The 26,813-nt window shown below is 47.1% G+C and overlaps 1 protein-coding gene across 1 annotated transcript in view; it reads left to right on the top strand.

The window, feature by feature from the left end:
* The window catches only part of LOC121487086, a 140,522-nt gene that overhangs the window by 63,267 nt on the left and 50,442 nt on the right, over positions 1–26,813 (top strand). Inside the window, exons 32-39 of the mRNA XM_041748532.1 lie at positions 479–641; positions 741–827; positions 4,553–4,690; positions 4,782–4,901; positions 5,966–6,058; positions 14,879–15,096; positions 16,935–17,128; positions 25,795–26,103. Coding sequence (XP_041604466.1) covers positions 479–641; positions 741–827; positions 4,553–4,690; positions 4,782–4,901; positions 5,966–6,058; positions 14,879–15,096; positions 16,935–17,128; positions 25,795–26,103 — 1,322 coding nt within the window. The remainder of the gene's footprint in view (positions 1–478; positions 642–740; positions 828–4,552; positions 4,691–4,781; positions 4,902–5,965; positions 6,059–14,878; positions 15,097–16,934; positions 17,129–25,794; positions 26,104–26,813) is intronic.

A 26,813-nucleotide genomic window follows, 5' to 3' on the forward strand; every position in this document is an offset into this window, starting at 1 on the left:
TTCTGGGAAAACAGGGAACCAAAGGGACAGGACTCCTGCCCTTAGGGAGCTTGCATTCACTGCACGGACATTACCTCCGATGGTCCCAACCACCGTTGGGATGGGGCAGCTAGTATTTCAGTCCCCATTTCATGGAGGGGGAAACTGAGGCATGCAGAAGTCAACCACATCTGTCCTCTGCTGCCCAAGGTAACAGGGCCCAGGGGCTGCCTGTCCTTGGGTCTCTGTTGCCCATGGGGGACGGTGACCCCCGCCGTGCCCAGCTCACTGGGTTGTCACCGGGGCACGGCAAGATGTTCAACGAGTGTCGGTTGGCAAGACTCAGGGCCCACGTGCGTCCTGATGCTCTCTTCTCTGTGACAGAGTCTCAACCCTGCAAGCTTGTGACGGGCCTGGTCTGAGCTCGTGGGGCACAGCTGTCCCCTGCTCCTGCCAGCTGCTTTAATGGCTCTGGCCTGTTATCCCCTGTCCATGCCAGGCACCCCTTGCCTCTGCCCATCCCGCAGAGCCTCCTCCTCCAGGAGACCTTCACAGTGGATGGGCGCCACCAGCGATGCTCCCTGGAAACCAGGCTTGTCCTGAATGGGCAGGAGGAGACCCTGCAGACCGTAGTCCTGGGCTACCAGGCCGGACACCCCTACGTGAGTGGGCTCCGGGGCGCCCTGGGAGCTGGGGGAGGCCCCTGGCCGCCGCTGACCCGTCTTTGGGGGCGTGTGCCCGTGTCCTCCCACCCCACCCAGGTCTGCGCTGGCCTGACCCACCCATACAAGAGCGAGGCCATTCCCGGGAACGTGGAGGGGTGCGCCGTTGCCTGGAGTGAGCACGCCGTAAGTGGGAACCCCCCGGGGAGCTGGCATGCAGGGGTCCCCGATCCAAGCTGCCGTCTTCTCGGAACTGGATGAGCAGAGGGCTCCCCAGCCTGGGTTTTCTGTTCCACCCTGTCCCCGCTGCTCCATCCTGCCTGACAGCCTGAGGGGCCTTTCCTGGGCCAGCATGATCACACCGCTCCTTCTCTCTGGACGGAGACCCCAGCCCCACCCTGTGGTCTTGCTGACCCTCCAGGCCACCCGAGACCCTTCTCTCCTTCGGCCATGTCCTTTCACTCAGCCTCCTCTTGGTCCCTCAGCCAGCTCTTTCCTGCCCCAGGACCTCTGTGTGTTCTGTGTCTGGAGCGGTCACTCCTTCGGCTTTGCCTCCTTGCCTTGTACTCACTGGTGAGGGTTCAGCTCATGCATCCCCTCTCCTTGCGTCAAGCCTGACCCCCAGACCACCTTGCATCCCCTGGTTACCCCCCTCCACACCCCACACTTCTAGCCCTTCTCGCAAATCTCAGTTCTATTTTGATGTGATTCTTTGACCAGTCGCTGTCCCTCCTGCCAGCCCCTGAGATCTGTGGTTGGTACCATGTCTCATTTGATTGTACTTTATTTCATCACACTTTCCAGATTTTGCATTTTCTTAAATACACCCTGAAGGGTGGTGGCAACCCTGCATCCAGCAAGGCTGTTGGTGCTGTTTTGCCAACAGCATTTACTCATTTCATGTCTCCGTGTCACGTTTTGGCGACTCTGGCAATACTTCACTTTTTCATTATTGTGATATTGGTTGTGGTGGTTTGTGATCAGTGACTACAATTGGCTGCAAACTCAGATGATGGTTAGCACTTTGTAGCAATGAGGTATTCTTTAAATGAAGGTACGTGTGTGGTGTTTTTTTTTTTTTTTAACATAATCCTGCTGCACGTTTAATCAACTACAGTGTAAACAGAACTTTTGTATATACTGGGAAAGCGAGAATTTCGTTTGACTCGGTTGTTGCCAGACTTACTTTTTTCTGGGGTGGTCCGGAACCAAACCTGCAGGGTCTCCAAGGTATGCCCCTATTTATCACTGGAGCCCCAGGACCTGGCACGTCATCTGTGCTTAATGAATCATTGTCACCCTGGTGCTATTGAGAGTCTGTTGTGCACCTGACCCAGAGCAGGAGTGGACAACCTTTTCCTATGCAGGAGCAGATAGTAATTAATTATTTCTGCCTCTGCAGGCTGTAAGGTCTCTGCTACAGGTACTCATCCGACTGCCCTCGTAGCACAGACACATTCTAGAAAATGCACAAGTGAATGGGCACAATCGTGTTCTGATAAAACTTGTGCTGTGGACTGAATGCTTGAGTTCTCCCCCAGATTCGTATGTTGAAGCCCTTATGTGAAGATATTGGGAGGGGAGGGTCTTTGTGGGCTGGTTAGGTCATGAGGCTGGAGCCCCCACGAAGAGATTCATACCTCATGGGAAGAGGAAGAGCTTGTTCTTGCTCTCTCTCTCTCTCTCTCCACCCTATGAGGGTGCCGTAAGGAGAGAGCCGCCAGCAAGCCAGGAGGAAGGCCTCCGGAACCCAACCCCGATCTCAGACTGTCAGCCTCCAGGATCGAGAGGAGTAAATTTTGGTTGTTTAAACCACCGAGTCTACGGGATTTTTGTTGAGAGTAGCCTGAACTGCAAAGACAACTTCACGTACAAACATGAGCCAGGTTTGACTCCCTGGCCGAGGCTTTCTGACTCCTGACTTAGAAGGCGTTGGCATTAGCCTTTGTAGGGGTGAAATTCGTTTTTGCCATTGTGCCCAGAGCAAATGATTCCATGTCCCTGGGCCCCCATTTCCTTGGCCATAAAATGGAGACAGCAGTACTCATCTCTTATGCTGTGGTTGTGAGGACGGAAATGTAACGTGATAATCTTCCTTAGGTACCTGACACGTGCCCACCTGGCCCTCATCCCAGACTCCTTCCTGATCTAGGAATAGGTAACCCTATTCTCCAGCAAGCATTTATTGTGCACCTACCATGTGCCAGGCCCTGGACAAAGAAGTTAGTGGTGGCCTCGCCTTTGAGGGATGTACAAAAGTCTACTGAAGGACGGTGACGTGGGGCCAGCTGTTGAGACCACTTCTTCTGGGGCCACGCCTGTTCAACCGGGGTTGTGGATGGCTTCCAAAGGGTTGGTAGCCTAAGTCCTTGGAGCTCCTGAGGAAGCAAAGGGCAGAATGACAGCCCAAAACACCTGCAGAAATACCTCCCCATGGTGTTGAGTGCTTTTTTTTTTTTTAAACCGGAGATTGCAGAATGGCGCCATGGGCCAGATCTAGCCTGCAGATGTGTTTTGTTTGGCCTGCTTCACACTTCACATTTTTAAAAACCTTGTCAACGTGTAAAAATCAGAAGATTTGGAGTAAAACTCATATTTCTGCTTCTAATTAAAAAGAAATCAGAAGATCTGACACAGGAGGCCTGAAATCCCACCTGACAACAAGAGGCGAGAAGCAAGTGGATGGGGACCCTTTCATTGAGTTGAATTTGGCTCTCTGGTCTTTCTAAAACCCTGTCTTTGTTTAATGACACACATTTATTTTCCTTCTCTTGGACTTTTATTTATCCTTCTACCATCTTGTTTCTAAAATAAAGCCACGCATTGTTCTAAAGTTGTACGCTAACGATAAGATTCTGCGGCAAGACATTTTTAACTTCCCTGTCACCGCAGATGGGAACAGATGGCATACTCTGCTACCGTGGGCTTGGCATGTGGCAGAGGCTAAAAAGTTGCTGAGTGAACACATGATTAACCATGTGTATTCATGTCTTGTGGCTGCGATACCAAAGTACTACAAGCTTCATGGCTTCAAACAACACAAACTCACCTTATGTATTTGGAGATCAGAAATCCAAAATGGGTTTCCCTTGGCTCATAGCAGGTATTGCCAGAGTTACCTTCTTTCTGGAGGCTCCAGGAGAGAATCCTTTTCCTTGCCTTTTCTAGCTGCTAGGAGCCACCCACAACTCGTGGGTCATTGTCCTTTTCTCTGTCTTCAAAGCCAGCAGAGATAGCATCTCTATCTCTCTCACTCTCTCTTGTTCTCTCACTGACTCTGACCCTTCTGCCTCCCTCTTATAAGAATGCTTATCATTACCTTGGGCCCACTGGATGATCCAGGATAATCTCCCCATCTAAAGATCCTTAACTGCAAAATCCCCTTTGCTGTGTAAAATAACGTATTTACAGGTTCTGAGGATCAAGATATGGGGATCTTTGGGAGGCTGGATATTTTCCTGCCTGCCATGCTATGAATTAAACATTCTTTCACTTCAGCCTGGCGTTGGCCTTGGGGTTGCTGGCTATCACGAGTGATTTTGCCCTCTTCCAGATATTTCCTGAGTGCCTGCAGTACGCCAGGACCTGTGTTCAGTATGAGGCATACCACCGTGAACAAAACTGTCACATACCAGGGCACTCCCTTGGAATGAGACACAGGTTCTCAGATTCACCCCCTCAAGCCCACCCCACTCACGCTACTTGTGGGCACTAGACTTGATCATCCCTCTTTGAAAGACCCCCATGCACCTGTCCTCGCTTCCTGCCCTGTGTGTGGATAGTGGAGACCACTTTAACCCATCCATCTTGGGGCTGTTTTCTTCTAACTGCTGGATTCCCAGGGTGGCTTCTGTAGGCACTTGGAGATGGAAAATCACTTCTCTCCATCCTACCGGTTCTTGCTCCCCCAGGCTAAGAACAGGGAGGTCGAGGCCACTTTGAAAGTCAACCAGAACGTCGTCCTGCACTTAAAGGGTCTGCACCATGACAGATCTCAGCATGGGGAAATCTGGCACAGCCTGGCCCTGGATGCTGCACACTCCTCCCAGGTACCTGTCCCCAGCTTGGGCAAACATTGGTTTGCGGCCTCTGAGTGGTGCTCAACTGTTGGAGAGCATAAATGGCACTGTTTCTTTCCAGCTAAGGCTCCCACAGGCCCTGCGTTTGGATGGGGACGTTGTCTTCAGACGGGGTCCTCGGGGAGCATTTGACTGCAGGGTGGACACAAGGGCTGCCATCAACCGCAACATCACCTCCCAGGTCAGATGTCCCGGTTCTGCCTCCTTCCTCCCTGAGGGAGGAGAGATGTCCATGTCAGAGCACAGGTGTCCCATGTGCAGGGGCTGAAGAGGTGGCGGGGTGGTCCTGCAGAGCCCTTACTTTGGCAGTGTGCGTGGGATGAATCAGGATGCACTGTTGTAATAAAAGCCTGCTTTCCTGTGAAGCTTTATTGCCTGGTCGTGTCACAGTTGCTGTGTGGCTCTGTGGCTCTGCCTCAGCTGGCACAGGGGGCCTGGGACAGTGAGAATTATACAGAAGGTTCCCAGGGCCAGTCCCTTTAGGGGGCCAGGCCACGCCTGCCTGCATTCCATTGGCCAGAACTCATCACATGACCCTGCCCAGCTGCAAGGGAGGCTGGGAAATGTAGTTTGAGCTGTGTCCAAGAGGGAAATAAAATGCAGCTTGGTGGTTATACATAGGAGCTGCTTTGGCTATATTTGTTCGATCCTTTCCTATGCACAGATTGCGTCTCTGCCACATGCTGGGTTCTGTGCCGTGTCCTGGGGATGCACGGGCGACTTTCTGTCTCCAACTCCCGGGAGCTCTAAGTCCAAATTTTAGCTCCACTGCTGATTTGCTGTGTGACCTTGGATAAATTACTCAACCCCACTGAATATCGGTTTTTTCAGCTGTGAAATGGGGACAGTGATACCAGCCAGTGAGAGCAGGGGTGGAGATTAAATGAGGTGACAGTTACAAAGCCTGCTATGTGGTCAGGGTCAAATAGGATGCCGCCGTGGGCGTGGGAGGCATAAGCAGGCACTGTGGCGGGGGATGTAAGAGGCCCGAGGTCCCAGGATCATCTTTCCAGCCACCTATCTGGGGCCTCACTTCTCAAGTTCCTAAGTAACACAGCCTGAGTCAGATTGGGGCTAAGGAGCATCGCAGAAGGTGGTTTCTGGCATCTGCTGTTGGCTTGGGCTTTGGGCAAGCTCTGGGATGACCGGTCCTTCCTCGGGCACCCAGCCAGCTACCTTCTGGGGTTCGGCATCTCCCTTCTCCACTCCCTCTGACCCTCCTAATCCACCTCCCCTTGTCAATAGGTCTCGATCCAGCTGAACGGATCTGACTCCCACTTGGCGTTCCTCTTCCAGCTCAGACATCCCCACAGACCAACATTTCCTCCAGACTTCCAGGTACAGATGTGGTCCCTCTGGGGTGACCTCGAACTGCCTGCCAAGTGTTGTCTCCGAGCAGAGCAGCCAGCTTGCTGGGAGATGGGGCGGAAGGAAGAGAGGATGGAGGCCCCGGGTGTGGGGCGAGGGAGGCCACACCAGGATGTGAAGCTTAGCCATTCAGCCAGTCCAAGAATCAAGAACAGATGGCAGCAGGGAGGTTTCCAAATCCATCATTTGGAAGTGATTGCCCAGGCCAGAAGGGGTTTTTTGCGCCCTGGAGGGCAGAAGGATCACATTTCACCCTTAAAAATGGAGAGAAGCAGAATTGTCCTCTCTAGCCTGTCCTGTATTTGGGAGAAGCCATCTGATCCATTTTTTGACCTCGGAGTATTTTGCCTGGCATGGGGGTAGGAAGGCTGAAGGGTTTTATTCTACAAGTAGATAAAGGGCAGGGAAAGGAGGCCAGGCAGGAGGGCTGTGTTCTGCTGTCCCAGCGCTGGGTGCCCCACATGTCACCAAACAAGCCGAGTGTGCTGTGTACACAGGAATTAGGCAGCAGGCTGGGGAGATGGAGGTGTAGACGGGTAGTCCACCTGTGACGAGGCCCAGAACTTGAGAGAAATTTATAAGTGCCTGCTGTGTGCCAGCCCTGTGCTGGTGGCTCTGGGAACTCGAAAGGACCCTGAGAAGAGCTTTCCATTATGGAAACTGGTCCTTCTCAGAGGTACCTGTTTTCGTGGGTCACCAGCTCTGAAATCAGGATGTCTTCAAATTCCCATGGGTTCACTGCTTTGTTATCAGCTTTTTTGCTTTCATGGGAGTCCATAAAGTCATGGCACATCTCAGGGCATCTGGTGTCCCGGATCCGAGGGCATGCTGTCACTGTCATTGGTTGTGATAGCTGATGTCTGTTGAGTGTTGAACACGTGCCAGGCTCTGTTCTCAACCCTTTACTTGGGCTTGTCTCATGGATGCCCCATGACGCCACTGTGGTAGGACTCTGCAGATGAGAATCTGCGACAGAGAGAGGGGACGTGACTTGTACAAGGTCACTGAGTGTGTAGGGGGAGGATCCTGGATGTGAACCTGATACCCCTGGCTGTGCTCACCACGGGGCAGATGTACCAAAATCCTGGATGCTGGGTCATCTAATGGGCTCAGACTTTATTATCATTAAAAAAAATTTTTTTTTAATTAGAGAGAGAGAAAGCACAAGTAGGGGAGAGGGCAGAGGGAGAGAGAGAAGCATACTCCCCTCTGGGCAGGTAGCCCAATGCAGGACTCAATCCCAGGACCCCAGAATCATGTCCTGAGCTGAAGGCCTAACTGACTGAGCCTCCCAGGTGCCCCTATCACCACTTTTTTTTTTAATTTTTTAAATTTATTTATGATAGTCACACACAGAGAGAGAGAGAGGCAGAGACACAGGCAGAGGGAGAAGCAGGCTCCATGCACCGGGAGCCAGACGTGGGATTCGATCCCGGGTCTCCAGGATCACGCCCCGGGCCAAGGGCAGGCGCCAAACCGCTGCGCCACCCAGGGATCCCCCTATCACCACTTTTTAAAACAGCAGCACCTTTGTTCACCTTCGCTCTCTGTGGGTGAAGTGGGGCTGGGGAGCTCAGCTTTGTCAGCCTCTGCCTCCCTCTTGGAGCCCCTGCGAAGCATCTGCAACTGGAAGCTGCGTGCATGCTGCAAGCTTTCACGGCGTAGCAAAGAGCCTAGCAACTCTCCATAGCCCTTCCCCTCCTTGCATGGCCAGTGCTCCAAGGAGATCAAGGCCTGTTATCCGGGCATTCTTTGTTATCAAGGAGGTGCACCCGGTTGGCCGCCCCCAGAGCCCCTGACCTTGAACGCTGAACATGTTTTTTCTACATATCCTGCTTGATGGGAATATAGAGGGAGCATGGGATCCGTACATTCTCAAATGATTGATAGGGGTGTTCAGGGTGTGCTTGCACAAGCCAGCCGTCCAGCCTGCACCATACACTCCACCCCGGGACCCCCCAGATGGCACCTTCATTCTTGACACACCCCTCTTCCCTGGTATCCCTGGAGCTGGGTATGCCGAGGCACGCTGCAACCAAACCCCGTAGCAACAGCGCGAGCCACAGCATCCAAGTAATAGGAAGACACAAATGGCTAATGGCCATAAATGGCCTTCTTGCGAGGCAGAAGGCAAGTGATTTAACCAAGCACTAACAGGGTCAGTAAGGAATTCAGCAGCTTTACTCTGTGTTTACACTAGCCATGGCTTGGGAAACGGTGTGGAAATAGTCCTATACACACACACACACACACACACACACACACACACACACACAAATTCTGTCTTGATGAGAGCACGTGTCCCTCCCAGTGCTGTGGTTAACGTGTCACAAACCATTCCATTTTGCAGAACTGCTTGTCTTATTTGGGAACCCTCCTAGAGAGGGAGAGGGAGAGGGAGAGGGATTGCCTTAAAGGTGGAATTAAAAGCAGCAGCCATGTGTCTGGCTAGCCGTGTGTCGACCTGCCGCCCTACATCCTATAAATGAGTATATGGCCCAGCAAGTAGGGGTGCTCCCAGATATAGCATCAGCCCTACTTACCCAGTAAGTAAGTGGGCACCACATGCCCACAGCCATCGCCGGGGGGAGGGGAGAGGGGAGAGCACCTGAGGGAATGGGTGCACGCTGTCTCCCTAGCCAGATCTCAGCGGTAATGGGTGCAATGTGATTGCATGGTTGTGTGGGTATCCACCCTACATTATGACCTATAGCATTCGGGGGTCCCATTGTACCTCTCTGTATACAATGGGGCCACTTCCATAATTTGTACCCAGGAGCATGCAGTGCACAGCTGGTCCAGGTCCATGCCACAAATGGTGGCCTTCTGGGTGGCACACTTACTGGGGCAGGCTTGCAGGGGTCCCGAATAAGTGTCCACACGTATTGGAGCATAAGGTCAGCCATCTGAGAGAGGCAAGGGACCCGTGTAGTTGATCTGCCCCCTTGCTGCCTGTCCAGTGTCTCTTGGCAAACGCCGTGATCATTCCTGGCACACGCTGGACTTTGTTGGCAGACGGTTGTGATGTCTTTGTAACGCAGCAGTAGGCCCCGGTTCTTAGCGATGGTCCACAAGGACCGTTGTTCTGGATGTCCCATCTTCTCGTGTAGCCAGGTGGCGACATCTTCTGCTGGCACATCTTCCAGGAGGGGGACACAGGCCAGCTCATTGGCCTATTGATTGCTAGGTGGAGTGTGCATCCACAGGGCAAACAGGGGTGTTCATACCTCTTAGGCATCAGAGTACATGCTTCCATATGTCGGTGCCCCAGTGTGAGCGCTCCGCCCCCATCCAGTCTTATACCTCCTGTTGGAGCAGCCACATGGTCTGTCCTCTGCGGGCTGCCCAGCTATCCACTATCTGTGCACAGAACAGTGGGATCATGGGGCACCCGACTGGCTCAGTCAGTAGAGCATGTGACTCTTGATCTCAGGGTTAGGAGTTCGAGCCCCAAGTTGAGTGTAGAGATGACTTAAAAATAAAATCATTAAAGGGGCTCTTGGGTGGCTCAGGTTAAGCATCTACCTTTGGCTCAGGTTGTGATCCTGGTGTCCTGGGATCGAGCCCCACGTTGGGCTCCCTGCTCAGTGGGGAGTCTGCTGCTCCATCTCTTTCTGCCTCTCCCCCTGCCTGTGCTCTCACTCTCACTCTCTCACTCATAAATAAATTTAAAAAGAAAGAGTAATGGGGTGGGATCAGGCTCATGGAGCAGTACCATCCATGTTCCTTGAAGCTTGGCCCATTGACTACTAATGTCCAATGCTGGGGTCCATCCAGATACCTTCTGTTGAGGGTTGGATGGCTGTGGCCATCCAGGCACAGGGGTTGCCCCTTGCTGACCCATCAGGGTACCACACACACTCAGGGATTGGTCCGTCTCCTTCTGGCACAACGGATGTCAGCTACGGTGGCTCTGCTGCCCCTGTTAATGGCTGTCCTTCAGGATGACATGAGTCACCAGGCCATGAGTGGAGTGCTCCTTCACACTAGAGGCTGTTTGTTAAGTTACTGTGTTGTTGCATGTAGGCCTGGTTTGGCACTGCCTGCCTCGGGCTTTGGAATGTGTCCTTTAGGCATCCCGATATAGGGTACTGAGTGGGAATGGTCACTGAGATCCTGTTAGTTGTGTCTTCTACGGCCATGAGGCATGCCAGGTAGCACACAGCCGCTGTTCTAAAACACCATATTGCAGCTCAGCTCCTTTCCGTAACCATGACCAGAAGTCTGAGGGTGCTCCTATGTGCCCTTGCTGTTGCCACGAGCCCCATCCAAACACTGCTGGGCACCTGGCTGCATCCAATTTGCATGGCTGTCCCTGTCGCAGAACACCTAAGGCTTGGGTCTGTCGAACAGCCACCTTGGCTTGTTCAGATGCTTTGCTTTGGGTACTCTCTCTCTCTCTCTCTCTCCTCCCTCCTCTCTCTCTCTCTCTCTCTCTCTCTGTTTCCCAACCTATAAAGGAACTGAAGCAATTGAGCCAGGTTGAGGACGCACGGATGCCAGCGCCCTAACAGACCTAGGAAGGTCTGCAACTGCTTTGGGGCAGTGGGGCGTGGTATGCTTGTACACCTAGGACAACTTAGTCTTACCTGACCAGGTAACACCCAAGTGTGTGACCGATACGGTAGGACCCTGAATTTTCTGTGGGTTCATTGCCCTTCGCCCCCCTTGCAGAAACCCCAGCAAAGCCTGCAAGGTGTCCTGCAACAGAGGCAAGTCTCTGCGTGTTGACGTTGGGTCATCAATGCAACGGGCCCATCTCACTCATATGGGGACGGGAGAGCAGAGAGGGGTCCCGGGCTACCATCCCGTGACACATTGTGGCACTACAGGCAGCCCTCGGGGAGTGCTTGAGAGGTTCATCATGAAGGCAAATTGATCTTAGCTACCAGGAACTTGTACTTGTCAGCGTCCTTTCCATGAATTTCCTGGAAGCTGAGCACTTTTGCAGGAACACATTTTAGAAACTTTGTTTTTTTCTGGGCTGATTAAAAAAAAAACAACAACAACTTTGTTGCTATTTTTTAAATCAAGAGCAGATCAAATATTCAAGAGAACTTTGCCTTTTTTTTTTTTTTTAGAACTTTGTCTTTTAACAGAGGGACAAACCAAATTCTAAAATTACACCAATGTACTTTTAAAACTTCATTCATAAAAATAAAATAAAATAAAATAAATTAAATTAAAAATTTTTTTAAAAAATATAACTTCATTCATTCAGTCTTAGTCCTGACCATGCAGAAAATTCTTTCCTCAAGATTCCCCTTCATGACCCTTCTACAACTTTCTTTTTTCATTTAGATTTTGTCCTAAGCTTTTCCTCTCTCTAAACAACGAGTCTCACTTCAGGACAAAATTACTCCCTTTTTCCTTAACAAAAATATATTCTCATTCTTAAACCTTTCTTATGCTTCTACCTTCCCTACTTGCAGAATTGCTCTCCTTATCATTTCTGGCAGTCTATATTTTAAAAAGCCTCCCCCTCTCTTTTTTCTTCAGTCTCTGCGGGCAAGATTTTGGTTATTTCCTGGGATGCTTATATTATAGAGACATGACAAGATTTACAACTTCAAGGGACAGGGAAAGGATGCTAGGTTTTTTTTCTCCTAAGAGGAGGATAATGGCTGTTTAAAATTTTTTGTTGTAGCGGGGATTAGAAAACATGGTGAATTTTGTCTGTTTTCTCATCAATGATCACTAGGTAGGTAAATTGATTGACTGATTGACTGATCACCTTTTCAAGATTCCACATCTCCGTGTCCTAAGCAGGTTTTTTTTTTTTTCTTTTCCAAGTTTGTATTGAAATTTCAGTTAGTTAAAAGACAGTGTAATATTAGTTTCAGGGGTTGAATTTAGTGATTCATCACTTACTTCCAACACTCAGTGCTCATCCCAAGTGCCCTCCTTAATTCCCACCACCTGTTTCACCCACCTCCCGACCGACCTCCTCCCCGGGGTAACCATCATCGTGTTCTCTATAGTTAAGAGTCTGTTTCTTGGTTTATCTCTCCTTTTACCACCCACCCCCCCAAGTTCATTTGTTTTGTTTCTTAAATTCTACAGATGAGTGAAATCATATGGCATTTGTCTTCCTCCGACTGACTTGTTTCACTCAGCCTCTCTCTAGCCCCATCCACGTCGTTGCAGATGGCAAGATTTCATTGTTTTCTATGGCTGAGTCATATTCTATTGTGCATATATGTTCCGCACCTTCTTTACGCAGTCATCAGGTGATGGACATCTGGGCTCTTTTCATAATTTGGCTATTATAGGTAATGCTGCTATAAATATCAGGGTGCATGTGTCCCTTCAATTTAGTATTTTTGTACCCTTTTGGTAAATACCTAGTAGTCAAGTTTCCGGATCTTAATCAGTGGCATCCTGTGTCCTCCTAGCTTTGCAAAACGGCCCGCTGAGGTCTCTCACTTAGCTCTCGCTTCCCTTCTCTGCCACGGTGCACAGTTTCTCCAACAAGTGCGTTAGACTGGCTGGCATTTTCGGGGATGTCCTTGTGCTCATAGCGTGGTTCAGAGCACTCATGGGATTTTCTCCAGCCTCCTGGCTAGCCAGCTCACCAGTTATGTAGCTGCTCCCTAGCAGACTCTAAGCCAGGGTGATGGCCCAGGGAGACACAAGAAGTGACCTGGATCCAGCAATCAAAAGAGAGATTTGTTGGGGGGAACTTACATACAGTGAGTCCAGGAGCGGCAGACTGGACAAAGTATCTGTTGCTGGGATCTACACCAGCAACTTTTGTCCTGCAGCAACTGGCTCAGCAACTACCTGTGGCCTCTCCCTCCTTGCATGGCCAGCGCTCCAAGGAGATGAAGGCCTGCCACGTGGTTGTTCTTTGTTACAAAGGAGATGCTGTGGGTTGGCCAACCTTGGAGCCCATGGCCTTGAACGCCGAACATGTTTTTTCTACATATCCTGCTTGATGGGACTATACAGGGAGCACAGGATCCGTACATTCTCAAGACAGCGATTAACAGGGTCATTTGGGGTGTGCTCACACAAACCAGCCAGCCAGCACGTACTGTACATCCCCCCCACTGTGAGATTTTAATTCCATAGACGTCCTGTATTTGTTTGTGTGCTGTATGCACATCTGTGATTTACACATAATCATAAGAAGTTGTTTTTTTAATCCAATCCCTTGCAAGCCAAGTTTCACATTTGAGGGTGATATTGCCTCTGTAACATGAGAATGCATGCTCCACGGGAAACTCTAGGCCCACAGGGGCCAGTTGGAGAAAACACAGGTGTAACCTAAAAGTTCTCAGCCCAAGCCACATTGGAATCACCTACTGAGGCTTTAGAACATACCTGGACCCCGGCCTGGAGATGCTGAATTAATTCATCAGGGGGTTCCAGGCATGCTTTTAAAAAAATTAATAAACTGGGGCACCTGGGTGGCTCATTTGCATGAGCATCTGCCTTCAGCTCAGGTCATGATCCCGGGGTCATGGGATCGAGCCCCACATCCAGCTCCCTGCTCAGCGAGGAGTCTGCTTCTCCCTCTGCCTCTGCCCCTGCCCCTCCCATACTCGTGCTCATTCTCTCTCTCTCTCACAAATAAAAATCTTTAAAAGAAATTAACTTCATTTTCCAAAGCACTTTTAGGTTTCCAGAAAAGTTGCACAGAAAGTAGAGAGAGTTCCCATATAATAGCCCCCCACCCTACATACCATTTTCCCTCTTATAGAACCTCTTGCATTAGTGTGGTACATTCCAGCTGTCAAGCTGATGATAATATATTATTAACTGAAGTCCATCATTTAAATCCACACTCACGCTTAAAGGTGTTTAGTTCTGTGGGTTTTGCCAAACACAGAATGTCATCTTTACTGTGTCACACGGAATAGTTTCACTGCCCTAAAAATCCCCCATGTTCCACCTGTGCATCCCTTCTCCCCTTAACCCCTGGCTACCGCTGAACTGCTGGCATCTCTGGCTTTACCTTTTTCCAGAATGTCATATATAGTTGGGATCATCTAGCATGTAGCCTTTGCAGGCTGGCTCCTTTCACTAAGTAAGAAATTCTTCACGTCTTGTTGTGGCTTGAGGCCTCATTTCTTTTTATCAGTAAATGATATTGTGTGGATATATCAGTTTATCAGTTTGTAGAGGGACCAGGCATGCTTCTAAGAGCTTCCCATGTGGCTGCGATGTACATATGAGGCTGGACCAACTTCTGTCCTGTAGATGGGGAGACTGAGACCCAGATTAGGAAGGGGGGCTTCAGGTCCCCCAGAGTTGGTGGAGGAGCAAACCGCTGGGGGCCTGACCCCCAGGATGTCTCCTCCTTGTGCAGCAGACACCCTCCCTTTTGAACTCCACCTTCTGGGGGTCCTCTGGGCCCTGGGGGGGGTCACTGTTGGGGGTATCCTTTCTGTAACTGAGGGGGCCAGGTTTCCACTGCTTCCCCCAGCTGCTCCCTTCAGGCAAAGCATGAGTTTTAGAGCCGGGCACCCCCATATGAAATACATGACCCTCTCTGGGCCTCAGTCTCCCTCTCTATAAGATGGAAATTCCCATTTTACATATATTGGGAAGGACAAGGGAAGACTCTGTCCCTGGGCCAGGAACTGGGGTCAGGGAAGACACTCCTCCATTCTTCCTTCTGCTTCCTCTCTTCCTGTGTGCTTGCAGTCTGCTGTGCTTGGGTGGTTCTCAGAGCTGGAGTGGCTTGGGAAGGCTTCCTGGAGGAAGGTCCCTCCCACCTAGCCAGCTCCCACAGACCCTTCCTGTCCTCTCTCCACTTCTGAGTCCTCTCCTGCCTCCCCTTAGGTACAGGTGGCTGCCCGACGATACAAAGACCACACCCTCAGCGGCTCCCTGTCTATGCACACCTCCAGCCAGGAGCTGCTTCTGCTGGAGGCCGACACCAGCCAGGACACCCAGAGACACAGCCGGGGCTGGAGCATGAATGTCCTCCTCCACCAGGCAGTCCTCAGTGCCCCCCAGGCTGTCCAGCTGCAGCTGTCCAGCAAAGTGGCCCCAGCCAGGTGAGGGTCCCCAGAGGCCATGCAGGGAGTGGGGAGAGGGCAGGGAGGGGGGCAAAGGCTGGTATCCTGGGAGATGGGAAATCATTGCTCAGAGGTGCCCTCTACCATCACTCAGGTTGAAATCACTCCTTGTATGCAATTCTTGATTTTAAGCCATTGAGGGAAAGGAAGGAGGAGGCATTCAGTTTTCCATGTCAATCTCTTTTTCTTTTCTTTCTTAGTAATGACTGCATTCATTGTAGGTGACTTGAAAGATTATAATAAAGAATAAAACGAGAGTCATGAGAGATCATTGCGGGGAGTATGTTGGTGCAGCCTTTCATCCCAAACTGTATCTCCACAATGGGGGCTTATCTACCACGACATGGCCATCAGGATCCTGGGGTGTGGAGCCTGCTGCCCAGGTTCAAACCCGAGCTCAGCCTCTGGGACCTTGCAGCAGCCACTGTGCCCTTCTGTGCCCAAGTTTCTCTACCTGCTTCTTGGGGTTGTCCTCGGGTTCACAGAGCAGCACACATGGATGCCTCACCAGTGCCTGGCCAGTGAGCATGTTCACTCCCAGCTGTCATTGTCACTGGCCCTCTGAGTAGGACACATTCTGGCAAAGACTGGGCCTCCATTAAATGTTTCTGCCCTGTTTCCCCTGCTGTCCCAGGATTGACAGCTTTTATGAATTTGAGGAGACCCAAGGCTCTAGGTATGGTTCTAGATCACTCTATCTCCAGAATAACCGCCGAGAGCTGTCCACCCATTGATTCACCCATCTGTCTGAATGTCCATCATTGTCTCTGGTCTTAAAAGAGTTTGAGGCAGATTATGAAAACATAAATTGTTCTAGGTCAGAATTGACAAACTTTCAGCAAAGAGGCAGATGGTAAGTAAATATTTTCAGATCTATAGGCCATATGGTCTTGGTGGCAATGACTCCGAGATCATAGCACAGAAGCATCCTATATGACATGCAAATGAATGGGTATGGCTGTGTCTCAATAAACCTTGATTTACAAAACAGATTATGGTCTGATTTCAGCCCCACAGACCTGTAGTTTGCCAACTTTTGTTCAAGATTTTTCAAAACACATGAGGATGAGGAAATGAGTGTAAAGGGAAAAGAAAAGAAAAATGGGGAAGAAAGGAAGGTGCTCAGAGTGGCTTTCAGAAACAAAACACATGCCATGAAGTCCTCTGCATTTTTTAGAGCTCAGCTTAAGATTTGGCTCTGAGTATCCTAGTAGCCAATGCAAAAAGAGAAACCAACCAGTGGCATTATTTGCAAAGGCCACGTGGAAATACACACTCATACCTGTGCACGTATGCACCAAGGAAGACATGGCTGACCATGTTTCTGGTGTTGATCCTCAAGGGAAGTGTCTCCCATGGTGTCCTATGAAGAAATCTTTGTGGATAGGGACCAGGTCCCATTCCCCAATTTTCCAGGAAGTTTAGTACAGGCTTGTTGAAGCTGTTTATTTTCTCCTTGCTCATCATCATATCACACATTGATGATTTATCATATCACACATTGATGACTTATCAGCAATATCCACTCAATATCAGTGGTTCGGTTTTATTCCTCACTTTACAGAAGAAGAAAGTGGGACTCTGAGAGGTTATGTCCTTGTCCAAGGCCACAGTTAGTAGTGGCACTGGGATTCAAACCCAGGTTTGGCTGACCCCAAAGCCCGTGATCTTAACCCCTATTACACTGCATCCTCATGGGCTTAGAGCCCAGTAAAACAGTCCTATAATGGGTCTGGGCAGCAGGGTTCAGGGACCTGCCTCTGTGGCCTGTCTCCAGGGGTAGGTGCTGCTCCTTATCCCCATCACGTTCCTTCCAGGGTTTGGCTGTTTTATAAGGCGCTGGTGGACCAGAACACGGCACAGCTTCTCCTCAAGGCTTCTGCGGAGCAGAGGGGAGGCCACGTCCTGACCCTGCAGAGCCAAGCCCAGCACACGGTGGCTGGTTGGACAGCTGTGCCCCACCTCCTGACCCTCAAGGGCATGCTGAAGCAGAAGAAAACTCTTAGAGAGGGTGAGCCTGGGGAACACCACAGGGTAGGGGCAGTGGGGGTCTTGGGGAAGCACTCTATGGAACCACAGAGTAGATTAAATCCTGCATATTTTCAAGTCCACTGATACACAATTTCAGTATCTCATGCATTGATGATACCCCTTTGTCGGAAACTAATACCCATTCTGACAAAGCGAATATTCTAACAAAATACCCAGCAAATTTCCTTATGCAGTACTTGTCAGAACCATTAATGAACTAATGGACATTGGAAAAACCCAAGAGGAAGAGTTGGGGACAGAGTTTCCCATGCATATTTTTTCTAATAATTTAGACATAATTTCAGACTCACAGAAAAGTGGCAAGAATAGTACAAATACTCCCATAGGCCCTTTACCCAGGTTCCCCAATTACTGACATTTTACCACAATTGCTTTATCATTTTTCTTACTCTTTCTCTCTATATACACATAGTACCATTTTTATTTGTGTATAAAAATACATTTATTCCTGAACTGTGTTTTACTAAGTTAAGACATGATATTCCTTTACCCCTAGTGCAGCGTTTATTTTTAAAAATAAAGATATTCTCTGGGCACCTGCATGGCTCAGTCAGTGGAGTGTCCAACTCTCGGTTTCAGCTCAGCTCTCGATCTCAGGGTTGTGAGTTTGAGCCTGGCATTGGGCTTTGCACTAGGCATGGAACCTATTTTAAAAAATAAAATAAAGGTATTCTCCTCCATTCCACAATGCAGCCATCAAAATCAGAAAATTGAGATTATTTCTTTCCCTTTCATGATATTTACATTTTTGAAGAGTGTGGGGCAGCCGTTTTGTAGACTGGTCTTTGCCTTCCACAAACATTATGTGTGTAACTGTAACATTCATCTATGGCCATAGATCAGTAGAAGGACTATTTTCCAAAGCTCGCTGGTCCACCGGCCCTGGGATATCAATAGGGTGGCACATTGGCCTCTTCCCTAAAAAAAAAAAAAGAAAAAAAAACCCTTATTTAGGGGTTGGTCTGATGCTTCCTCGTGACTACTTTCAAGGAGGCCACAGTAGCCGTGTACCATCATATCTAGAGGTACCTGATGTCAGTATGTCCCAGTGTTGGTCACATTAGCTTTGATCACTTGATTAACAATGTCTGCCAGGTTTCTCCCCTGTTAAGTTTTTATTTTTTCCTTCAAATTCTTACCTCTTAAAACAGGTTGAAGAACATTTCCTTCTCTTTTATTTCCCAAAAGAGTTTGTGTAAGATGGATGTTCATGCTCCCCTTTGTGTCTGGTAGACTCTACCCGCGAAGCCACCTGGAATGTTCTTTGTGGAAAAGTTTTTTGGAACATGTCTGGATGAAAAGCTATTGAGATTTTCTATTTCGTCATGTGTCAGTTTGTAAGCCATACTTTTCGAGGAATTTGTCCGTTTCAATGAAGTTGTCAAATTCATTGGTGTAGAGTTGCTCATTGTATCTATTTTATCTTTTCAATATATGTGGGATCTATAGTGCTGTCCCTGCTTTCAATTCTGATAGTCATTCTTGTGCCACTTCTCTCTCTTCCTTATTGATCTAAGAATTCATTAATTTTGTTGATCTTCTCAACCAACAGTTGGTTTTGTTGTCTCTCTAGTTGTCTCTTTCTGGTTTCTCTGATTCCAGTTCTTATCTCTATTATTTCCTTTCTTACCCTTAATTTGAATTGACTCTAGTTTATTAAAGTGGACTTTCAAGCCATTGATTTTTAGACCTTTTTTCTTTCCTAATATAAGCATATAAAACTGCCTATTTGCCTCTCAGTATTCTGTGAGCTGCTTCCTACAAATTTTGATGTCCTGTATTTCCATTATTATTTATTTTTGAAATCTTTTCTGAGCCCTCTTGTGATTTCTTCCTTGACCTCTGGGTTATTTAGAAGTGTTTTTGCTTAATTTCCAAATATTTGAAAGTTTTCTAGATAGCATCTTAATATTTATTTTCATTGTGGTCAGAGGATCAGTCTTTTAAAATTTGTTGTGACTTGTTTTATGAGCCAGTATATAATCTATCTTACGAACATAACTTATGCACTGAAAAGGAATTTGTGAGGTGCCTGGGTGGCTCCGATGATTAAGCATCTGCCTTCAGCTCGGGTCATGATCCCAGGGTCCTAGGATTGAACCCCACATTAGGCTCCCTGCTCAGCGGGGAATCTGTTTCTCCCTTTCCCTCCGCCTTTCCCTCGACTTGTGCGCACGCTCTCTCTCTCTCTCTCTCTCAAATGAATAAAAAATCTTAAAAAAAAAAAGAAAAAGAATTTGTATTCTGCTCTTGGGTGTAATGTTCTATAAAAGTCAATTAAGTCAAAGTGCTTGGTTTTATATATCCTCACTGATTTTCTTTTGGTCTTGTTATTCTATCAATTGATGAGAGAAGGCTGTTAAACTCTCCAACTGTGTTTGTGGATTTCTCAATTTCTTCATTTGATTCTGTCCATTTTTGCTTCTTGTGTGTTGACATGCTGCTATTAGGTGCATGTGCATTTATGATTGTTACACTTTCTTGATGAATCAAGCCATTTATTGTGAAATGTGCTGTGTCTCATATGACTCTCTTTTTAAAAGATTTTATTTATTTATTCATGAGAGACACAGAAAGAGAGGCAGAGACATACATAGGCAGAGGGAGGAGAAGCAGGCTCCCTGCAGGGAGCCCAATGTGGGACTTGATCCCAGTACCCCGGGATCATGCCCTGAGCCAAAAAGGCAGACCTGCTCAACCGCTGAACCACCCAGGTGTCTGTCATACGATTCTTTATCTGAAGTCTGTTTTGTCTGATACTAATGTAGCCACTCTTGCATTTTTATTGCCATTCACCTTGTATGTATTTTGCCACCTTTTTGCTTTAAACACGTCTCCTTATATTTAAGGTAAATTTCTTGTAGACCACATATTTAGATTTTGCTTTTATGTCTAGCCTGATAACCTCTGCCTTTTAATTATACTAGTTAGTTGACTGATGTTTAATGGAACTATAGATATAATTGGATTTATGTCTACTATTTTGCTATTTGCTTTTCCATATATTTTTTGTTCCTCTATTCTTTTCTTGCTTGCTTTTGGATCAGTTAAAAAATTAGAACTTAGTTCTATCTATTTCTCTTTAAATATCTGTTTCTTTGTATTATTTAACATTTTACTTAGCATTTGAATTGAAGTATTTCACATTAAGTGTAAGAACCTGGGCTTTCATCCCTTTCTGCTGTCGTTGCCTTCTGTGTTAGATCTACATATACTCCAACTCTCCAATACAACATAATAATTTTTGCTTTAGTCATATTGATTTGAAAGAAGTTAAGAGAAATATTTTTTTATTTTTCACACACATATTCACCATTTTGGGGTTCTTCACTCCTTCCTAAAGTTCAAAATTTCTTTTTAGTATCATTTCCTATTATTTTAAAGAACCACCTTCAGCATTTCTTGGAAGGCAGGGTAACTATCAGTGAATCCCTTTCATTTTAATTTGTCTGAAAATATTATGTTTGCCTTCATTCCCAAAGGACATTTTGTATATGCATAAATTTAAACACATAGGACGTTTTCACTTTTGGGAAGTTATTTCTTCAAAGATTTTTTTCTGTCCCATTTTCTCTGTCCTCTCCTCCTTGGGATTTCCAGTTGATATGTTTCAGAACTTTTGATACTGTTGCATAGGTCTCTGAAGTTCCCTTGATTTTTTTTTTTAGTCTTTTTTCTTTCTTCAGATGTCTATTGATCTGTCTTCCAGCTCACTGATGTTTTCTTTTGTCTTCTCCAAATACCACCCAATAAAAATTTTAGGATTATCTGATACATTTTTTAAATCTTAGATTTTGTAGTTTTTGTTCTGGAATCACCATCAGGGTTTCAAAAAAATGATTTCCATTTTTTTAAACATTTTGTTTATTCATTCACAAGAGACACAGAGAGAGAGGCAGAGACATAGGCAGAGGGAGGAGAAGCAGACTCCATGCAGGGAGCCTGATGTGGGACTCGATCCCAGAACCCTGGGATCACTCTCTAAGCTGAACTGCTGAGCCACCCAGGTGTCCCTGATTTCCATTTTAAGGCTGAGATTGCCTCTGTTCATTCGATACAAGAATATTGTCCTTATATTCTCAAGCATAGTAATAAGAGGTGTTTTTAAAATCCTTATAACGTCCTTGTCCTATTTCTTGGTACCTCTAGAAATTTGAGATTGTATTCTGGACATTTTGAATGATGTAGAGACTCTGATTTTTTTATTTCTCTCTCTTTTTAAATATTGTGTTTATTTATTCATGAGAGATACACAGAGAGAGGCAGAGATGTAGGCAGAGGGAGGAGGCTCCATGCAGGGACCCCAATGTGGGACTCTATCCCAGGACCCCAGGATCATGACCTGAGCTGAAGGCAGTTGCTCAACCACTGAGCTACCCAGGTGTCCCTCTTTTTTACTGCTCTGAAGAGGGTTTCTGTTTGATTGTTTCGTGATTGTTTTTGTTTTTTCTTATTTTAGCTGGCATTTAACTTGGCTAGACTCAGAATCTAAACTCTCTCCACTCCAGTGGAATGCAGCTGAAATCAGTTCAGTTCTCTTATTTTTGCTGGGCTACTTGGAATCTTTTCTACCCTTTTGAAGTTTGGGGATCAGCAAAGATTTGAACAGAGTTTATAGGTAGAATTTAGAGTTTCCCCTGGTTGGCCCTCTCCAGAATTCCCCACTTTCCTTTTCATTTGTTGCTATTACTTTGAATTCTGTTTTCAGACTCTTTAGTTGTTTAGACTGTGGATTGTAGTCTGAACGTTGTCCACTTTCATGGCACCAAAAAGAATGAAAACATGCAACTCATTTAGGGCTAATCATTTCCTCCAAGTGTTGACTCCCATCCAGGGTCTGCCTATCTGTGGTCACTCTCCTGTCACTTCAGATAGTTGTTTCTTCATTTTGCCCAGAGTTTACAATTGTTATCTTGGGAGCATTGGTCCAGTCAAACTCCCCAACCATTCATAGAAATGGACATGTTCCTATATTTTCTGAGCTCTTCCTTCCATTATGACCATAAAGATGTTTCAGTCTCATTTTATGTTTTCTGTGACATGAAATAAGCCATTTCTCCAAGGATCCTTGGTTCCTTTCAGTGCAAATTAGTATGTAGAAACTAAGATCTCAGTGCCTGGTATGTTTTTTCCTACTGGACTATCCATCTGGGCCTTTTTTAATGGATGGATCAAGGAAACAGAAGTGTACACACACACACACTTTCTATATCTGTTTATAGGTAGATAAGTTTAAAGCCATTAGTTTACACTGATGTCCTCAACTTCAGACTATCCTCAAAATGCTAATTCTCATTTTTTTTCCCTTTTCATATTTCTCATTCCCTTCTCCAACAGAAAGAAACCAATTATCCAAAAATATATTTACGTATGTGTTCAGCCCAAGAACACATAGAAAGTAGTTTCAGAGTTACTAACATATAGTTCTGTGAAGGTAAACTTTGTTAATTAGAATTCAATATTTGATTAGAATTCTTTTCATCTTTGGCCTGAACATAATGTGGTTGAGATCCATCCAAATAGTTGTTGAAGGCATAAATCCAAACCCTGTGTTCAAATGTTTGTTAGGGTTAATCCCCACCCCCACCCCTCATGTGATTCTGTTAATCATTTGAAATACAGTTGGCTTCACTGGTTTCTGTTTGTATTCCATTTTTAGGTTTTCCCCTTTCCTTATTGACTTTATATATTTGTTTTTTTGATTATGTGAAACATTAACAAGGTTCCCAAAGCCAGGATCACACAGAAAGGGACCCTTTGCCCAAGCATCCTGGACCGTAACACCCTATCTAGACATCTGTCCAGGGCCCAGCTTTCAGAACCTGAAGGCTCTGCTTGCTTCCCCCAAAAGGTGGATGCTATTCTCTGGTCTGGTAGTAACATTAGCACTGACCCTCCTAATCCCAAATTGGTTAAAATATGCCAAAGTCAAATTTCATAATAAAATGCAAAGGTTTGAAAAATGTAAATATAATCAACTCAATAAATGTTACAGAGAACCATTCTTTTTTTAAGATTTTATTTATTTAGGGCAGCCTGGGTGGCTCAGAGGTTTAGCACTGCCTTCAGCCCAGGGCATGACCCGGGAGACCCGGGATCGAGTCCTACATTGGGCTCCCTGTATGGAGCCTGCTTCTCCCTCTGCCTGTGTCTCTGCCTCTTTCTCTCCCCATGTTTCTCGTGAATAAATAAATAAAATCTTTTAATATTTATTACTCATGAGACACACACAGAAAGAGACAGAGACACAGGCAGAGGAAGAAGCAGGCTCCCTGTAGGGAACCCGATGCAGGACTCGATCCCAGGAACCCGGGATCATGCCTTGAGCCAAAGGCAGGTGCTCAACCACTGAGCCACCCAAGTGCCTCACAGAGAACGTTTCTTGTCAAGTTTACTTTGAGTAACACTGATGCTCCCTCCTTCATTTCCTAATACCTATTACTTCATTTCTGAAGGCAATTATTTTCTTGGAGTGTAGTTTACATATAGGATTGACGTTTTGGTAAACTCACAGTTGTATGGCTACCAAAACAATCTTGATACAGAACAATCCCATCTCCCCCCACAAAGTTCTGTCTTGCCACCCATTGTAGTCAGCCTCTCTCCCACACGCAACCCTGGCAACCACTGAGCTGCTGTCCATCCCCACAGTTTTGGCTTTTCTATAATGTAACATGAATGGGAACATACAGTATGTTAACTCTTTTGAGTGTGGTGTCTTTTGCCCAATGTAATATGGTCGAGATTCATCCAAGCTGTGGCACATATCCATAGTTTATTCCTTTTTATTGCTGAGTTGTAGTCCATGGTATGGATATACTGCAGATTATCCACGCACAGTTGAAGGACATATGGGTTGTTTTCAGTACTTTCCAATTACAAATGAAGCTACTATAGTCATTGGCCTACAGGTTTTTGTGGGACCATATGGTTTCATTTCCCTTGAGTAAATACCTAGGAGCGGAATTGCATTGGCAATTACATGGATTGGCAATTACAGGATTGCATGGCAAATACATGTTGAAATCTAGAGGAAACTGCTGTACCATTTCACATTCCCACCAGTGTGGTGAGAATCCTCATTCCTTTGCATCTTTGCTAGCAATTGGTGTTGTCAATTTTTGGTTTGGGGGCTTTCAGTTGTGATTTATACTTGAATCCCATTTTGGTTTAAATTTGCATTTTCCTCAGGACTAATTACGTTGAACATCTTCAGAGGCTTATGTGCTACTTAAAAATTTTGTGAGCAAAGTGTCTATTTGAACATTTTGCCCATTTAAAAAATTGAGTTGTTTTCTTGAATTCCCAAACTGAATTTGGGAATTACTTACACAAGTCCTGTATAAGATATGTGTTTTGAAAATATCTTCTCCCAATCTGTGGCTTTACATTCTTTCACTGGTGTCTTTTGAACAACAAAGATTTTGAATTTCGATCAAGTCCAATTGATTTTTTTAATGAATAATGCTTTTTCTGTCATATAAGATATCTTTATTTACTAAACCTGAGGCCACACCTTAGAAGTTTTATGATTTTAGGTTTTAAAATGTGGGCTTCTGATTAATTTTGAATTAAATTGTGTATATGATTGGGTAAAGGTCAAGGTAATTTTTTTACTTGTGGATTTTCAATCATTTCAGCACATTCATTATAAAGACCATCCTTTCTCTCCTGAATTATTTTTGTACCTTTGTCAAATATCAATCGACCATGTGTGTGGGTCTATTCCTGGACTCTATGCTGTCCTATCAACAATATTTCATTTTCTCTTCTCAATAGTCTAGTGAAATCTTACTTTGGCTATCCATGATTAACTGGTTATTATCTTACAGGATATGGTAACATAGGGCCTTACAACATAGAGAATTTGTAAAAAGATGACCACAAGATTCTGTGAGAAAGCTCTATCTTTGTGGAAAGTGCCCTGAACTCTGTGATTGAGATTTGCATGAGTTCTGGGTCTGGAAGCACAGAACTGCAGCCCAGTGGTACAGAAGGGCCTCTTCCCTGGTGGTGGTAGCCCACGAATCCAACCTTCAATGATAGGAGGGGGAGATATAAGGGTATTTGGACCATGCCAGGGTTCCGAGAGAACCTGGATGGGGGCCAGGAGATGCAAATGGTTCTGATTACAGCAAGAATTTCCCTGTTGCATGAATTATATATGGGAATGGACTGGCCCAAATATGTGGATTCTTCTCTGGATGGATGAGACCTCCAAGCAATTTTTCCATCCCCAGAATTCCAGGTTGGATCCTCAAGTCTTCCTGGGTCGCATTTTTACAGTCTGTACAATGGGGTCATTCTATCACTGTAGTCTGTGGCTCTCTTAAGCAGGAAGTGAGCACTGATATTAACTGAGGTTCCTTAGTAGGCCTCCTGCTCCCCAGTGCCCCTGCCCAAAGCCCTTTTGCTTGTGAATTAGCTTGCTTGATCCTCACAGCATCCTGGGAGGGAGCTGGTTTAATTTGGTCCATTCCCCAGATATGCCCTCCTGATATGAGTAGAATTACATCGTGGATCTAGGAACTTCCTACCCCAGGATCCTTTTCCCTTCTGTCCAGAATGGCCCAGTCCCCTGGGCTGGCCCCCTGCTCTGTATAACTTCTCTGCCATCCTCTGCAGGCACCATCAAGGTCACAGCTGACTCAGCTGTGCTGGGCTTCCTCCTGCGGGACAAGCACGAAAAGACAGGGAACAGCACCAGCGTGCACAGTGTGACCTGTATCCTCACCCAGAACAGCAGCCAGGCTTTGCCGAGAGAGCTCTGGCTGAGAGGGCAGCTGCAGACCCAGACGGGGAGCCTTGGGGGCCAGGCCCGGCTCCGGGCCGATGCGGCCAGCCTGGCTCTGGGTGGCATCTGCACCTGGGGCTCTGGGCATGGCCAGCTCTCAGGTCACCTAAGTCATAACATCAGCACCTTGGGTGAGGCAGGTAGGTGGGGTGGACAGGGCCAAATGCCATCTTCCCCGAGGGCTCCTGGTTTCTGAAGCCAAGGGGGAGAAGTGAGAGGGAAACCTCCAGTCCCCAAATCCACCTTCCAGCCCTATTTCCTTCCCCTGCCAGCTTCTCCCAGCGCTTCCATCTCCCGGGCGGGGGTAGGGGGGTTGTTATTCATCTAGAACCCACAGTGTGGGGACAGCAGTGGTTACTGAGTATTCACATGCTTCCCAGCCCAGTGGCAGATAGCCCCTGTGGCCAGCCCCTCCCCTCCCTCCCCTCCGCTTCTCAGGCTCCAAGGCTGGTCCAGCAGGGCCTCCAGAATATGCTGCTGCACCACAGTTAGGAAATAGGACATCCTGCAGCTCTAGCTTCTTGGGGACATTTCAGTAAGGCCTGGAGAGGCCCAAAGGTGCAGCAGCCAGGGGAGAGGGCAAGTTCAGGCTCCCCCACCCCATGCCTCGCCCTGGAGGGGTTAGAAATGGGAAGGGGACACCAGTCCTGTCACTTGCTGAGTGGCACCTGGTGAAATCGCCACTTCTGTGGATCAGAAATGGTTTACTGGTGCCACTTGCCTATGGTTCCATCTGGTGTACGGGGAGAAGTGGGACCTGAGGGGCAGGAGTTTGCCTCAAGGCCTGGGGACCCTGCAGAGAGAGGGAGCGCTGACAGCGACCTGCACCCCCGCCCCACTCCCGTAGCCT

The sequence above is a fragment of the Vulpes lagopus genome, chromosome 3 (genome assembly GCF_018345385.1).
Source record: "Vulpes lagopus strain Blue_001 chromosome 3, ASM1834538v1, whole genome shotgun sequence".
In the NCBI taxonomy this organism is placed as follows: domain Eukaryota; kingdom Metazoa; phylum Chordata; class Mammalia; order Carnivora; family Canidae; genus Vulpes; species Vulpes lagopus.